The following is a 16,582-nucleotide window of genomic DNA, read 5'->3' as shown; positions in this document are numbered from 1 at the left end:
GAAGTTTACCCCCTCATCAGTCGGACAATAACTGACGAGAAGGTAAATGGGCAATTGATAACCGCTGGATTTCTCCACCCTGGTCAGGGGCCAAGCCCTCGATCACGGCCCATCGCTCGGAGGCCCACGCGACCCCAATACGAGCAGGTCCAGCCCGTTCAAACCTTGATACAGGGTCCATATGGATTTCTCAACCAGGCCGACCCAATTCCCATTGCCTCTCAGGCCGGCCCAGCCCTCACTGCTTCTCAGACTGATCCTCCTTAGGCTCAGTATTATTCCTATCTCCCGGCCCAGCCCGGAATCGGGAAGAAGGCCCCGCCTTCAGCCTTGTAGACCCATCCACACACGCACGAAGGGAATCAGGGGCCGTTACGCATGAGACAGGTACCGGATATCCTCGTACAATCGTATCAATATGGCAGAGACAGGTGGTCCAATGATAGCCGGGCCGTTGCACGTTACTAGTATAGGAGAAAAAGAGATAAAAGGAGAATGATCTTCTCCTAAACACTAAGTTTTTTGGGCTTTTTGCTAATTTAGGGGTGGGAGACTTTTAATTTACAGATTTGGGGTTGAAAGAAAAATATTTGTGGATTTGGGGTTGGGGGTGCCAAGTGGCACCCGAAAAGATTGCTTCTTTAAGTGGCGCCAGGTCCTAATTGTTTTTCTTTTTTTTTACATTATGGCCTGGCGCCATTTTAAATGGCGCCAGGCCATAATTTTTTTTTTTGTTTTTAAATTATGGCCTGGCGTCACTTTAAGTGGCGCCAAGCCGTAATTTAATTTTTATTATAATAAAATATTTATATTATATTAATTTAATAATTAAATAATATTAATTGTAAATTTATTTATTATTATTAAATATATATATAAAAGTATTAAATTAAATAATTAATAAAAAAATATATAAATTAATTAATTAATTAATATGAATATTTAAAATTATAAAAATTAAATTTATTTTTTATTCCACTGTTATTTAGAATTATGAAATAAAATTATATTGTGATTTAAATAATCAATAAAAAAATAAATAAATAAACTAATTAATATGAATATTTAAAATTATAAAAATTAAATTTATTTTTTATTGGACTGCTATTTAGAATTATAAAATAAAGTTATGTTGTGATTAAATATTATACGTGATCACTTAATTATTTATAATTTATCAAAGATAATAAATTTAATTAATTTATTCTGTAATTAAATTAATTAATTAATTAATTTTTTTTATAAATTATAAACAATTTAGTATTTTTATATAATATTTAATCGCAAGATAATATAATAATTTTAAATATTTTATATAAATTATTTATAATTTATTTAAAAAAATAAATAAATTAAGTAATTAATTCAATTAAATAATTTTATATAAATTTAATAGCAGAATAATATTATAATTCTAAATATTTTTATTTATATTTCTTTATTATTATATTAAATGTATACGAAATTACATAGTACTATAAAAGTAACTATTTAACTTTTATAGTACTATGTAATTTCGTATATATTTAATATAATAATAAAGAAATATAATTTACTTTTATAGTATTATGTAATTTCGTATACATTTAATATAATAATAAAGAAATATAAATAAAAATATTTAGAATTATAATATTATTCTGTTATTAAATTTATACAAAATTATTTAATTGAATTATTTACTGAATTTAGTTATTTTTTTAATAAATTATAAATAATTTATATAAAATATTTAAAATTATTATATTATTTTGCTATTAAATATTATATAAGAATACTAAATTATTTATAATTTATCAAAAAGAAATAAATAAATTAAATTTATTATTTTTGATAAATTATAAATAATCAAGTGATCACGTATAACATTTAATCACAACATAACTTTATTCTATAATTCTAAATAGCAGTCCAATAAAAAGTAAATTTAATTTTTATAATTTTAAATATTCATATTAATTAGTTTATTTATTTATTGATTATTTAAATCACAACATAATTTTATTTTATAATTCTAAATAACAGTGCATTAAAAAATAAATTTAATTTTTATAATTTTAAATATTTATATTAATTAATTAATTAATTTATCTATTTTTTTATTAATTATTTAATTTAATACTTTTATATATATATTTAATAATAATAAATAAATTTATAATTAATATTATTTAATTATTAAATTAATATAATATAAATATTTTATTATAATAAAAATTAAATTACGGCCTGACGCCATTTAAAAAAAAAATAATTATGGCATGGCGCCACTTAAAGTGGCGCTTGTTTAACAGGTGTCAAGCAATCTTTTAGGGTGCCACCTGGTACACCAAACCCAAATTCACAAATATTTTTATTTCAACCCTAAATCTGTAAATTAAAAGTTTACCGCTCTTAAATTGACAAAAAGTCAAATTTTTTCATTATTCCAAAAACCTCTATAAAACTATATTTCTCTGGATTTCGTATCATAAAAATACTTAACCTAAATTCAATCAACCCACATGCATTACTTTCTAATTGGAGTAATATGTTCTACGTGGAGTCTGTCATTCCTTAATAAGGAAAAGGAAAGAAAAAGACAGGAACCTAATAAAAAATTAATTGAAAAAAAAATTGAATTTTTATGAAATTTTGAATTGAAATCAAAGTTAAATTAAAGCGGAAACATGGAAAACTAAAATCGGTGGAAATTACGCCCAACCGATTTGACTTCAATTAAATCCGATTGCACGAACAGAATCAGAGACAAGACCCAGGTTAGGTGCCTTGGATCAATCATCAAATTTGTCTCTTACAAATTTTGGTTCATGCTTCTAAAAAATTCAAAAAAAGAAAGGGCAGAACTTAGTAACTCAACTAGTGAACAAGCTATTGAAAATGGGCCTTTCATGGTCCTACAAGCACTCAATAAAGCAATGAACAATGAATCAAACCACAGTCCACTGGTTCACAGGCTGGCCTGGGGGCCAACCAAAAGCAAAATGCCACACACCTTGACCATTGAATGCTTCACAACCCAAGAGATGGCTACATCCAATTCTATTCGTTAGTGATTGTTTGGGCAAATTGGGGGAACTGAATTCAGAAAGCTAATATTTTTAAAGATTTGATGGCTGTTTGGTGGAGTCTTTGCACCAACTGAATGCTGAGCTTTCATGGACCTTCAGGTTCCCCCTATAAAAGACAAAAGCTTATCTTCTTGATAGTGCATTAATAGACAGGATAATTTCTTAATTTGTAGCCGGCATTTAATTAATTATTAATTATTTTTAATAATTTATTTAAGAAACTTCATTATTATTTTTTATTTTTTATTTTTATCCTAATGAATATTTTCTTATTTCCAATTTAATGCTTATAGCACCAACTTTATGAGCTTGAGAAATTAGTGAAATTAAAGTCAGTCGATATAAAAAATGCTCATATATTATTATTATTATTATTAATTTGATTTTTATATTTTGAAAAATTCATTAAAAAATTTTTAAAATTTAAATTTTTATAACACTTTTGTCATTGTATCCATTTTTTATATATGTTTCAGTATATTTTACTAGTTAAATTTTTAAATAATTAATTGTTCATCATTAAAATTTTAATCATTTTGAAAAATAAAATATTTTTCATGAATGATATTTTTATTAATTAAATTAAAAAAAACTTAATATAACAATTTAATCTGGTGAGTTACTCATTTATACTATATTACCCGGAATATTAATACTCTGTTTAAAATAAGGTTTTTAAGGTAACATAAAGCTTTTCAAAATTTAAAAATTTTGAGTTTATATTTGGAGTGAGTGTAAATTCTTAAAGTAAGGCTTTTAAAAATTTTCAAAAAATTTTCGATTTCAACCCACCGGATTGGTGGATTGGGTTAAAAAGATTCTCTTGAAAATTTTTAAATATTTTAAAAAAATTTATTTTTTTCTCTCAAATATAATGTAAATAAATAAAAAGAAAAGATAAAAAAGATGAGAAAGTCGAGAATTGGCTTGCAGTGAGTTGTTGGGCCCATGAATCTGCATAGAAAGTAATTGGGCATTTATCATTTTCTTCATGGGCCTTGATTTCCATTCGGATTTCAAATTTGCAGTCTGAGTCCAGAAACCCCACTATTACTATTTTATTTTTTCTTTTTTAAATAGGGGATTGGAGTATGTGAGTAATACAGGGTATCAAGAACTTATACATAATTTATATGTGAATCTTTTGAATTAGATTTTTAACCATATTTTATTGCACATTTTCTAACAAAATAAAATTTAGATACTTCTTTATATATAAAGAAAAGATAAAGATATTGGTGTGAAAAGATACTTTTTTTTATTGCACATTTGTTTGGGGCTTATTTTGCGTGTATATTTTTAGAACATAGGAATGGTTAGGCGTGCTTCTCATGGTTGAAGGCTTATGAGGTCCATATGGCTAAGGAGATTCGAAGGATCTGGTGCTGCTGGCTCTTTAGTGTGCTAGTTTTGGTGCTTGTATCGAAGGGATTACTGTTCTCTGCCGGACAGCACTGATCATTAGGGGCACCGCAGTCTAGGATTTGTTTTCTTGGACCATGGGCCTACTATCTTTTGATTATTTGGGCTTCAGAAGGCTTTGTTTTTTTAATCGATACTTATAACTACTGGGTTTGAATCTTTTCTAACAAACCTTCTATCTTCTGCCCCAAAAAAATAAAATTAAAATAAGGTTCTCCAAGGCCCCAGGCATCAACAAACCACAATCTCGGTGGATCGGCAGGAGGAATGTCTCTTACATTTTGTTTCAAAGAGTATCTTGAAATTAGCTTTTGCTTGCTTGACGATGCCTCATCCTCTACTTTTCCTCCACCTCCAACTGGAAATCTGTTGCTTTTATCATATGGAATGTGGTCTCCTCTTCCAATTCACTTTTTCTATTCACGCAGGAAGTAAAGTTTCCAACTTTGAAAATCCCCACTCATTACAAGTTTGAATACTAATTCCATTTATGCCTTTATCATTCCCAACAAATTCAATTTTTATGAAATTAATTATTTCACCCTTGGAAATCAGAGGAATGGAAATGAAAAGCATTTGGTTAGCCAGAGAAATAATGCAATCGATTCCAAGAATGACAAAAATGAAAGCATTTTCCTTCTGATTCTTCCTTCAGCCAAACAGGACTAACTTATTTAGAAATACTATATCGGAAGGTAAAAAAAGCACAAAATTTTTTATTCAAGGAAAATTATTTGACTACTGCAGAAACTGGGTATGATTAATTTTTACTCATCCTCTGGAATGGCAGCCAGCAGAGGGCGCCAAGCTCTCCTAATCAGGGACCTATGTCTAAACCCGACCCAACCCGGTCTTGGCGAACCGGCCGGTTCAACTAACAAACCGTTCACTCTCATTCTAAAAACTTCACACTTGCCTCCAATAACCTCTCTGGCCTCGCCTTTGCTTCCTTCGTTCTCAAAGGGGGGCGGCGACGACACGAACAAGTCCTTTAAAGTATCTCTCTTTTTCTCTGGCAGTGGTGCAAGGATTGCCGGTTGGCGATGAACCGGAGGTGGTTCATGTCGTGGAGGTGACAAGCGGCCAGAGCCTGAGCTCCGGGTAAGCAGCATGCGGAGGGTGGTTTTCTTGCGACGGAGATGAACAAGAGGACTTGTTCTCGGGCTCCGCGTAGGACTCTGTGCCACGCCGCATTGCGTTGCGAGCAGCTTGAACTTCTGCAACGTTGCCATACTTTCAGGTTCCTCTCCGTCTCTCTCTCTCACACACAGAGTGGTCTCTCTTGAATACAATTGAGTTTGAAATTAACTAATATGTTATGATAATATAGTAGTGAAGGTGTTTGAGGAATTGCTTGAAAGAGAGAGATTGGGATCTACTTTGGAAATCTCTCTTTCTTTTCCTTTTGGTATATTAAAGTGCGTGCTTTGAATGGAATTTTGGAAGATGAAGACCAACACGTCTTCCAAAGTAAATTCCAAATCCATAGGCTGCGTCTCGTCTCGTCTCGTCTTTCATGGGGCCGAATGAAAGGTCTGTACAGGCCATCACTTTTTAGGAAGATGGAAAAATATTATTGGTAAATTATTTTTAGCATTTGAATTATGTTAATCACTCTTTGAACTCGGTTTGGTTTCTTTACTCTATTATAAATATTAATTTATTCAAATTTATAATAATTTAAATTAATTTAAAATATTCTTTACCGTGCTTGATATCATCTTTAAAGCCCATACAGGACACCATATAAATAGGTGGGAGGGATTCAGTCCTGGGTAGTAAAATTATACAAGTGCAATTGAGCCCTTGAGTTTTTAAATGTTAAATGAAAAGTTGTTATTTTGGTTTATTTTTGTGTATTCCATTTGTGGTGCATAAAGTTACCAGGCTTCTTTATATGTTGGGTCATATAGAAACTTTAAATTAAATCCTCATTTTAACCTAATAGATCCTCACTTTGGTGCCTTCTTCTTTGACCCCTATAACATGCTATGTCAAGGATTTGATTTGGTCATAAATGAAAATCATTTCAAAAGTCTAGTGTGCACTTGGTGGAATGCACTATAGGCAAATACTAGTTGGGTAGCTGCTGCCATCATTACATGCGTGGCATTATTGATGCTGGGACATTTATAATTGTGTAGGCATTGCTTGAGTTTCTTGGTTTAAGTTTGTTGAAACAGTGGTGGTTTTCTTTCTTCAGCTAAACTAAGGCTACATTTAATCACAATTTTAAGCTTTTGGAGTTGTGAATGGCCGTAGGATCATTGCAAGAATGGCATCTAGTGCAGCTTTGACATAGATTTAGGACTTGAATGTTTAAACCACCTCCAGTTTCCCTGCCCCTGCCCTGTTATGGCTCTTTTTCTCTCCTTTGTTTCCTTTTTCATCGTCTTTAAATCTTCTTCACATTTATACCATCACCTCCACACTTTTCTTATTAGCCAGCCAGGGGTGGTTTTCTCTCTTGTTTTCTTTCTGTTTTTCATAAGAACTTTCTGTTTAATAAATTGAAGAGAATGCAATTCAGTAGAAGAGACAAATATAGAAGTTGGATAAATCAAGAAGTAAGAATTGTTAATCGATGATGACATTGGTCGATTGTTTGTAGACTATTAGCTATTATTTTTAGCAAATTTGTTGGACGGATTTGTTATTCATTAAAGACAACAAAACTTTCTCTCAAACACATAATAAAAGGCACCAGAACATGAAGAGAAACATAAACTCATTGATTAAAACAGGGGTTATAGAAACAGCTACAATGAAAACAAGTTCTTTTCCTTCTCTTTTTCCCCCCTCATTTGCATAGATTCACTCAGCATCCCAGATTTTGTCTCTACTCCCCTCTCACTTCAAGTAGCATTCTCCTCGTTTACAGAGAAAGATTGCTTGCACTGGTTTCCCACATGTCCATTTTTAAGTATGGCCTCATTTTTTTTCCTTGTACACGATTTTAAAAATATCATCAACTCTAATACTGCTCCTGGGTGAGATTTTTGCTAAAATTGTGAATTCAATCAACTAGTCTTTCAAGCATCTTAAATTTTCAGATTTGATTCATTATCTTGGAGAACATCTCTCCAAGTTTGATGAGTTCTTTTTGCTTTGCTGAAGCACTTGTATCCATTTTTGTTTATCTGTTGTGTTGTTGGTGGAGCATATCTCCCCAATTCTTCCATGAAGCAATTCTCTCCAACATTTACATTCTTGATTGATTTTTGGTGCACTTCCCAACTGTAGTTTTCCTTTTATTTAGTGGCAAAACTTTCTTCCAAAACATAATAAATCACATAAGGAAATGAAGAGAAACAAAAATTCATTTATTAAAGAAGGGATATACAACTAGCTATATTGAAAACAAGAAGTTATAGTTTCTTTCTCCATGTTTTTACTCATTTTCGTAGCTTCAATTTCTTCTCTTATCAGCTCACATTTTCTCTCTGCTCCCCTCTCATTACTTGCTTTAATCAACAAATTCCCATATTTAAGTATGGCTATATTTCTTCTCTTGTAAAGAAAAACATTTTATTTAATCTTCCACCAAAATCTCATCAACTCCAACAAAATTCTTTTATAACTAAAACTTTGTATAAATGGAAAGCCATTTGTAAAGAGATACACTAATCAATACTAGAATTGATTATTCCATAAACTTCCCTCCTGTTAGTTCTTATATTCATTCTCAGTATTCTTCTTCTCCTCCATTGCCTTTCCTTCATTTTCTTCCACTTTCTTTTTTTTTTTTTAAAAACAAAAACTACTTTTTGTATAAGCTTTCAAAAATGAGCTCAAACTCTAACAAAAATTTAATTCAATTTAGATTAGTTATTTTTTGTTTTTATTTTCTTTGATAGGAGATCTTTTATTCTTCTTTCATGGGAGATTTTGGTCTACTTTCTAGAGTTTTAAGAATGTGTTTGACATCTTGAGTGTTATGACACGCACAAATTTAAGGCTTACACTATCTACATTATAGAGAGAGAGAAAAACAAATACAAGGTTTATGTTGTTTCATATCCATGGTAAGAGAAGAGAAAGAGTTCCACTATGATTGACTCTTTAAATCCTAACTCCAATATGTTTACTCCAAATCTCACAATCTTGCACAGTAAGGGAAGTATCAGTCTCTGCCTGTCGTAACTGCCATATATCTTGCAAAGTATCTCATTCGGTTCACATTGTGGGCTTTGATTAGGGTCATAATTCAAGTTAGAAGGCAAGCCACATCATAAGGCTGGGCATGGTGTTTATTCTAATATTATTCTTCTTGTATCAGACTCATTTAAAGACTAAATAGTCAATTTGTGGTCTATATTTGCCACTGAAGAGAGCACTTTTCCCTTTGAGCCCATGAATAAAAGATTATTAAGCTGATGAGAATTTTAGTTGAGATTAAGTGATGATCCTATGTGCGAGAAAAAAGTTTAGTTATACTTAAGTGTGGTGCAAGCATGGGTATTTATTGACTAAGGCAAGCCATCTTTCTTTGCAGAGGAGAATGCAGTAGAGAGAGCATAGAGTGAGAGAGACCTGTGAGAGTTGGAGAGAGCTAAGAAAAAGAGGAAGAAAAATGTGTTTCTTTTCTTTGTATTTGTATAACCTCTGTTTTGGTAATAACATTTGTGTCTTCTCTTCATCACCAACTTCTCTTTTGTTATGTTAATGTTTAAGAGAATTTATATTACAAGACTTCTCTGTATATTGTTTCTTCTCTCAGTTTTTGAGATCCGTCCTCTTTAATATCTAGCTCTCCCTCCCTTTCCTTAATTTTACATGTTTTCAGAACCCAAATGATCTTTAAAGGGACTATTTCAAAATAAGGTTTTTGTCAAAGATTACTGAAGGGATCTTAGCAAATCCATAAAAAAGATATATTTTTAAAGCTGCTTGAATAACTTATCCTAAGCATGTCCTAAACATTCACAGCAAATAGTGCCAGAAAAATATTCACGTAAACTCATCTTAAACACCAAAGCACTAGGAAAAAGAAACCGTAACAGCTACTCAACTTAGATTTTGTAGAACCACCACTAAACCATTCATGAGATACTTAATCAGGTGAAGTTGGTGGCTGAATATTTTTCAGTAATGCAATCTCATCACAATTTGGCTGTGAAGATTGCAGCTCCTTGCTCTTTGAGATATCATGATCATTGTGCTCCTCCTCTATATTCTTCAACTCATACTTCCCACTTCCAGTTCTCTGTAGTTCTTCCAATACCTCATCCATAGAAGGTCTCAATTCTTTATCATGTTGCAAGCACTGCAAGGCCAGCTCTGCAACTGAAATTATCATTCTTTTAACTTCCTTATTTGACTGATGACCTAGACATGGGTCGATCAACTCATCGTAAGTGTGTTTTTGAATCTTGTTTATGGCTAAGTTTGCCAAACTGATCTCATGCCGATGCCTAGTGATATCAACAGCAGGCTTTGATGATATGAGTTCAATAAGGACAACACCAAAGCTATAGACATCACTCTTATTAGTTAGCTGGTAAAATTGGTTATACTCTGGATCAACATAGCCAGGAGTCCCTTGTGGAGCAGTTGAGACATGGGTGGCATCACTGGGCAACAACCTGGAAAGCCCAAAATCTGCAACTTTAACGTTGTAACTGTTGTCAAGAAGAATGTTATTAGTTTTCACATCCCTATGAATAATATCAGAAGCATGGAGGTATGCCAAAGCGCTAGCTGTTTCTATGGCAATCCTCATACGAATTGGCCAATTTAGTTGACTAGAGTGGATTCCATTGCCATGGAGATGATCAGCAACGGTGCCATTGGGGATATATTCATAGACAAGGAGGAGCTCATGGCTGTGGAGTGAAGTACACCCATAAAGAGACAAAAGATTTTTGTGGCGAAGGCGTGTGAGGATTTCTATTTCATTCATGAACTGCTGAACTCTTCTGTAGTGATGTGCATACAGGCGCTTGATGGCAACTTCCCTCCCATCTTGTAGTTTTCCTGGACAATAAAAAGCACTTTCAGTTTGCTTTATTCTTTTTTATTTTCTTAAAGAAAATGTTTTGCAGCTCAAAGAACATAGATATGGCTCTTTACCATAGTATACAGCTCCAAACCCTCCAATTCCAAGCTCAGTTTCTGGGTCAAAATTATTTGTGGCTTCTTCAAGCTTAGTGTAGGAAAAAATAGGGACCTTAAAGTAGACATCGTCTTCTTCTATGTCTGATTTGGGGGAGAGATTGGATGCTGTAATGACTGAGGGAGTGTTTGAGCAAGCATCCTTCTTTCTCTTATATCGACACCAAATGAAGATTATGAGCAAAACAATCACAATGGAGGCAGAAACGCATATGAGACCTAAATTTAGTAGAGAGAGAATAAGATTAATTTACATTAGATAGTGGAAATCTACAATAACAGAATTATTTTATTGAATGTAATAGAAAAGACATAAATGTTAGAGAAATTTGATGTTAAGGATGTTACCTAGTTGTAGCTTCCTTTTGGATACTGCATAAGAAGTGAAAAAGAAACTCTGTTATTTCCTTTTCCAAACTGGCATATTCTGATATTTTAATACAATAATGCAAAAACTAAAAGAAACAAAAAATCTAACAAGCCAAAATTTTATTCTCATTGATAAATATGGGGAATTGAATCATAGTATATGCAGACATGTACCTCTTGGTTTTCCATGTGCATCAACACATTGGCATTTACCTTTGTATGATACTTGACACATGTAACATTCCAACCACCAGTACACTTGAAGAGAGAAAGTAGCAGTTAACAGATAAAAAATGTCGCCATAGCCATGGTTTATTTTTATGGGAAGCTGAAGAATTGAACAGTTAGTGGGAGGACTTGGCAGAGTTCTGTTCATGTATGTGTAATAGATGACGAAGTTCTCGCACCTTTTATAACTAAAATCAAAATGGGGATGGGGACTAAGATTGGATTCATGGCTGCATTTGAACAGGGTAAGATTTTGTGTGATTACAAAAGAAGCAAATTGCAAACTGGGAAATCTCAAATTGTTGAAGGATTGACAGTTCCTGGAATTCAGCTGCTTCTGGAACTCTGTGTCAGTAATAAAAAGGGAATTAGACTGAGAGATGTTTTCAACTTGGTACCATCTTCCTCCCCTCTCCAGTTGTATCTTTTGATGTTGTTTATTGCAATCATCCACCACAAAAGGAGCGCAATTCTCAGGAAGTGTTGTATTGGTGAAAGGTATGATGACCTTGCCGAGCTTTCCACAATCAACTGGCGGGCATTTCTTGAAAAAGGAATCTATGTCTTCCGGAGAATAAGAAGCTGCTGGGTGAAACAGCGCAAGCAATACAAGGAAACAGAGAGCTTCCATTAGCGTGAGATCTCAGTGGCAAATCATTGTTGGATATGGGTTATAGGGAGGTCCGTTGACGGCTTTGTTTAGGAGCTAAACACGGCAGCTTGACTTGGAAATTTGATAGAGAAGACTTGGGCATTGACTGTGATAACTCAAAATCCTCGAGGAACGTGGTCAAGACACTGGTCTGGTAACTGGTTAAGAGTTTTGGGTAGTAAACGATGGTAGTAATGTTCATGGGTGTGAAGTATTCCGGAGGTTTAAATTTATGAGTTGCAGAGGAGTTAAAATAGGTTGAAAAAAGATAAAATGAAAATGATATTTATATGCATTTAACGCTTAATTGAATAAGATCATACTATTTTTGACAGACACATATTAAGTCAGGGCGGCTGAAACACGAATATTTAAAAGTTTGTAAGAACGTACAAAGAGTTTGAGGGTCGGACGCACAAGTCTGGACATCATGTTAGTCAGACTGTTTGAACTCATTCTGAGCTCTGAATAGCGATGACTTTAATCACGTGACTTTCCTTATGCCCGCTCAAATGTTATCCAGTCATATTATGATTATAGCATACAAATCTCATAATTTAAAAAGGGCGTCATTTAAAGCCGTAGTTTTCACCATTGACCTGACCAGCAATGGAAAGACTTAAAAAACTTATTTATATATATATATTGACCTGACCAGCAATGGAAAATTTCTATATATATATATTGACGACCAGTAATGGAAAGACTTAAAAAATTATATATATATATATATATATATATATATATATATATATATATATATATATATATATATATATATATAAATTTATAAATAAAAATTAAAAATTACTTATATTTTTAAAATAACTAATTATTTTTATTAATTATAAAATGTGAAAAATAATATATTTAAATTTATAATACCTCTTTATAATTTTTTTATTAATAAATAATAAATTTATATATATATTTGATGAGAGATTGATAAGCGTCACTATTAAACTCACTTATAAAAAATTGACGAGTTACACAATTAATACTACATATTTATAATAAATATAATTTATTATTTTTTAATCACTATTAATATATAATCTTTTAATTTTTTATTACTTTTTAATATAATAAAAATCATTTTTATTATATTTATTATCACTACTATATAATTTTTTAATATTTTATTATTTTTTATTTTAATAATAAATGATAAATAAAAAATTAAAAATATATTTATAAAAATTAAATAAACACAGTATAAAAAATATATATATTTACTATATAGCAATAACTCTATAACAAAAAATTACATAAAAAGTTACAGTATTACTATTTATTTATTTGATAATTTTATAAAATTATAACTAATATAATTTAATTACAAATACTATATATAAAATTAAAATTATTATAAAAAATATTAACTGTAATAAAAATGTAAAATAACTATAATTTAATAAAATTAATTATATAAAATATTATCAAATTAAAATTTTATTCAATTTAAATAATTATAAAAAATTAATAAATATAAATAATTAAAATATAATAAAAAATAAAATTATAATATTTAAATCAATTTTATAAATATTAAACAACCAAAGTATTACACTTAAATTACTATAATTTATTATATTAATAATTATAATAATTTTAATATCCTCACTTTCCATAAAAATATAATCTTCATTATTTATTTTATATAAAATTTATTAGTACAATTCCTGTCTATATATTTTTTTATGATTTTTTCTCTCATATTTTTTAAATATTATTATTTTTTAAATATATAGCATGAGATGCATAGTTACACTCTTCTCCACTATTTAACTCTCTCAGCTAAATTGAAGTTGAACGATAAATCATCTAAATATTTTAGAGAAATCATCTATTATTTTTTAATAGCAGCCACAGATCAAAAAAATTTGTTTGGAGGTCCAATTTTAATAAATGGTCAATAAAAATAAAATACATAAAATTAATATATTTAAAAAATTATAAAATATTATAATTAAATTACAATTTATCTATTTTTATTAATTAAAATATATTAATAACAACTTCATTTTTATTTTTACAAATATATCTTTCAAAAATAAGTGAAGAATCGATCAATAACTCATCTCTCATAATTCTCTCATTCTATTATGCAATCAACTTTTAATAATATTTATTATAAAAAAAAAATTTCTAATATGGTTGTGATCGATTTTTAATAATATTTATTATAGAAAAAAAAATTTCCTACTATAATTGTGGTAACCAGCAAACTCATAAAAAAATAATAATATAAAGTAATACAATAATTTAATATAATATTTATTATAAAATTTATTTTTTAAATTAAATTATTTAATTCATTAATTATAAAAATAATATTTTCATTTCATTTTTTTCAAATTTAAATAATCTAACTTATTATCTATATAAAATAATACTTTATTTATATTTAAATATTTTTAAATTTAAATTATCTAACTTATTATCCATTAAATTTATATTTTTAAAATTAAATTATTTTTAAATTTAAATAGCACATAAAACTCATTAATTAATAAAATATTAATTATAAAACACTTTTATTTATAAAAATTTAAAATATATTTCTCATAATTTAATAAATAATTTCAATTATATAAATAGATTAGAAACTAATTAAGTGAGATAATTACTTTTTAATAGTAAAATAGCGTATAAAATTATGTAATGAGTAAATAATTTTGAAAAAATATTTACGCATGGGAGTTGAGATTTTAAAAATAAAAAATAAAATTTTTAAATGGAAAAAAAATAAAAAAATTAAGAGGAATAAAAAAATAAATATTAAAATTAAATGAACTAAATAATATGAAAACAGATAAAAATTTATTTGATAAAAAATTAAAAAATTTAATTTTATAAAATAAAAAATATTTTAATTGAGTAATTTTTAAATAAGGAATAATTAATAAAATTTTTAAATGTATAAAGATATAATGATAATTTTTTTATTATAAATAAAACTACTTAAATACCCTTATATGATTTGAAATTTGTTAGGAGCCATGGCCATTGATACTATCGCAGCTCCGTCCCTATTTAATAATAAAATATATTTATATTACGATTATTATAAATCACAAATTTTAAAATCTGTGAAACGTCTAGATAAATGACTAATTTTGCTTTAAATTCTACCGACTAGAAGGAAAGAAAGCAAAGCGAAGCTTCTGCGATAGCAGTAATGGAAATGATCTTTAGATTTTACACCAGTTCACATGGCCAATTGTTTGATGATGAGACTAAGGCATTGTTGAATTGAAATGAAAAAGCAAAAGTGATTTTTTCATAAAATAATTTAACACTTTTTAAAAAGTTACTTAACTGAATTATTTTCAATTAAATAAGGGTAGGAGCTAAGAGTAATTTTGGATTGCAATTGAATTTATATATTTAAATATTTTAAGAAATATTGAAACCAGCTATCAAAATATATAAAATTAAGTACAAAGAATAAATAATAAATTAGAAAATTAATACCAAAAAAAATTGTATATTTTTTATTTTATTGTAATTATATATGTAATTTTTTATTAATTAAATTTTAATTTTTTATATTAAGGTGGACCTGAGTTTTTTTAACGTCGATACTCTATTTTTTTTTTATTTTCTTGTACATTAATTAAAAATGAACATAAAATATAAAATGCCAATAAAATGTTTATAAATAAACTGTTATAAGATGAGAATAACTTTACATTTTTTGAAATGAAAATTTTTTAAAAAATCAATTTAATTTTTAAATAATTTTTTATTTGAAAAAAATTTTAATTTTAATTTAAAAAAATTAAATTTAATTGATTTTTTAAAAACTAAACTAAAAAAATTAAATCCATATATGATTTTATAATGATTACTTAAACTATAACTATTATCATTATTTTGTTTAGAAGAAAATAAGTACAATGGGTATCAGTTTCTTTTTTTAAAAGGATTAATTAAGAAGCTCTTAAGTCATCGTCATAAATTTTTTTTATTATAAAAATGTTTTTATTGAAATTTTTTAATTTCTTTAAACTTAATACATTACAAAACAAATTTAAATTATAAAATCAAAATTTTACTAGACGAAAGAAAAGCATTAACAGATATTGAAAAAACATATCAAATCTAATTATTTAAGATTAGCAATCATATTAACTTATTTTAAAATTTACAATAAAGTTAAAAATGGACCATTCTCAATTGGAAAATCTAATCAATTCATTATAAAATTGATAATATGAAGTGATAACTCTAAATCTCCCTGGACTCCATATCCGATAGATCTGGTTCTCTCTCGTCCCCTATTATATGGATCTGATTCCTTTTTGGGCTCTCTGATGGGTCTGTCAAATGGGTCTCTCCATGTTTTCTTTGAGGAAAGGACCTGCAAAACAAGGGAAAAGGGGGTCAGGGGTCCACCAGGGATGCCCCGGCGGAGACCCTCCGACGTTCAAGTCAGGTTTCCTGAATAAGAGTCGTGTCCTTAGACAAGAGTTGCAGAGAAAATAAAAATGGAGTCCAGGCAGAAGAAGAAAAAGAAGAAGATACCCCCTTGCAAGAGAAGACCCCCCAGTATATAGTGCTTCCTGTCCTTGTCAATCAGGCCCGTATGTACGGGCGTGTCAGGCACCTGCTCCATGCGTAATGGCCATTTAATGTTCTATAGAGCGCATGCGGGTAGGGCTGGTGAGTGATTGGGCCTACTCTCTTATGGGGCTTGTGCTCATATCTGATCCGGATCATC

At 29.3% G+C, this 16,582-nt stretch overlaps 2 protein-coding genes across 2 annotated transcripts; both read right to left on the bottom strand.

Moving 5' to 3' along the window:
- Window positions 1-5,107: 5,107 nt before the first annotated feature.
- LOC110616927 lies at window positions 5,108-6,032 on the bottom strand. The gene has a single exon (XM_021759458.1). The coding sequence runs from the start codon at window positions 5,723-5,725 to the stop codon at window positions 5,261-5,263; it is 465 nt and encodes a 154-aa protein (XP_021615150.1). The 5' UTR covers window positions 5,726-6,032; the 3' UTR covers window positions 5,108-5,260.
- Window positions 6,033-9,306: 3,274 nt separating this feature from the next.
- Window positions 9,307-12,291, bottom strand: LOC110616926 (LEAF RUST 10 DISEASE-RESISTANCE LOCUS RECEPTOR-LIKE PROTEIN KINASE-like 1.1). The gene is made up of 4 exons (XM_021759456.2): window positions 11,151-12,291; window positions 10,956-10,979; window positions 10,566-10,826; window positions 9,307-10,469 (listed from the first exon to the last, which is right to left on the bottom strand). The coding sequence occupies exons 1-4, from the start codon at window positions 11,833-11,835 to the stop codon at window positions 9,547-9,549; spliced, it is 1,893 nt and encodes a 630-aa protein (XP_021615148.1). The 5' UTR covers window positions 11,836-12,291; the 3' UTR covers window positions 9,307-9,546.
- Window positions 12,292-16,582: the final 4,291 nt, after the last annotated feature.

The sequence above is a fragment of the Manihot esculenta genome, chromosome 6, assembly GCF_001659605.2.
Source record: "Manihot esculenta cultivar AM560-2 chromosome 6, M.esculenta_v8, whole genome shotgun sequence".
Lineage (NCBI taxonomy): Eukaryota > Viridiplantae > Streptophyta > Magnoliopsida > Malpighiales > Euphorbiaceae > Manihot > Manihot esculenta.
This window is presented reverse-complemented; position numbering and strand designations above follow the sequence as displayed.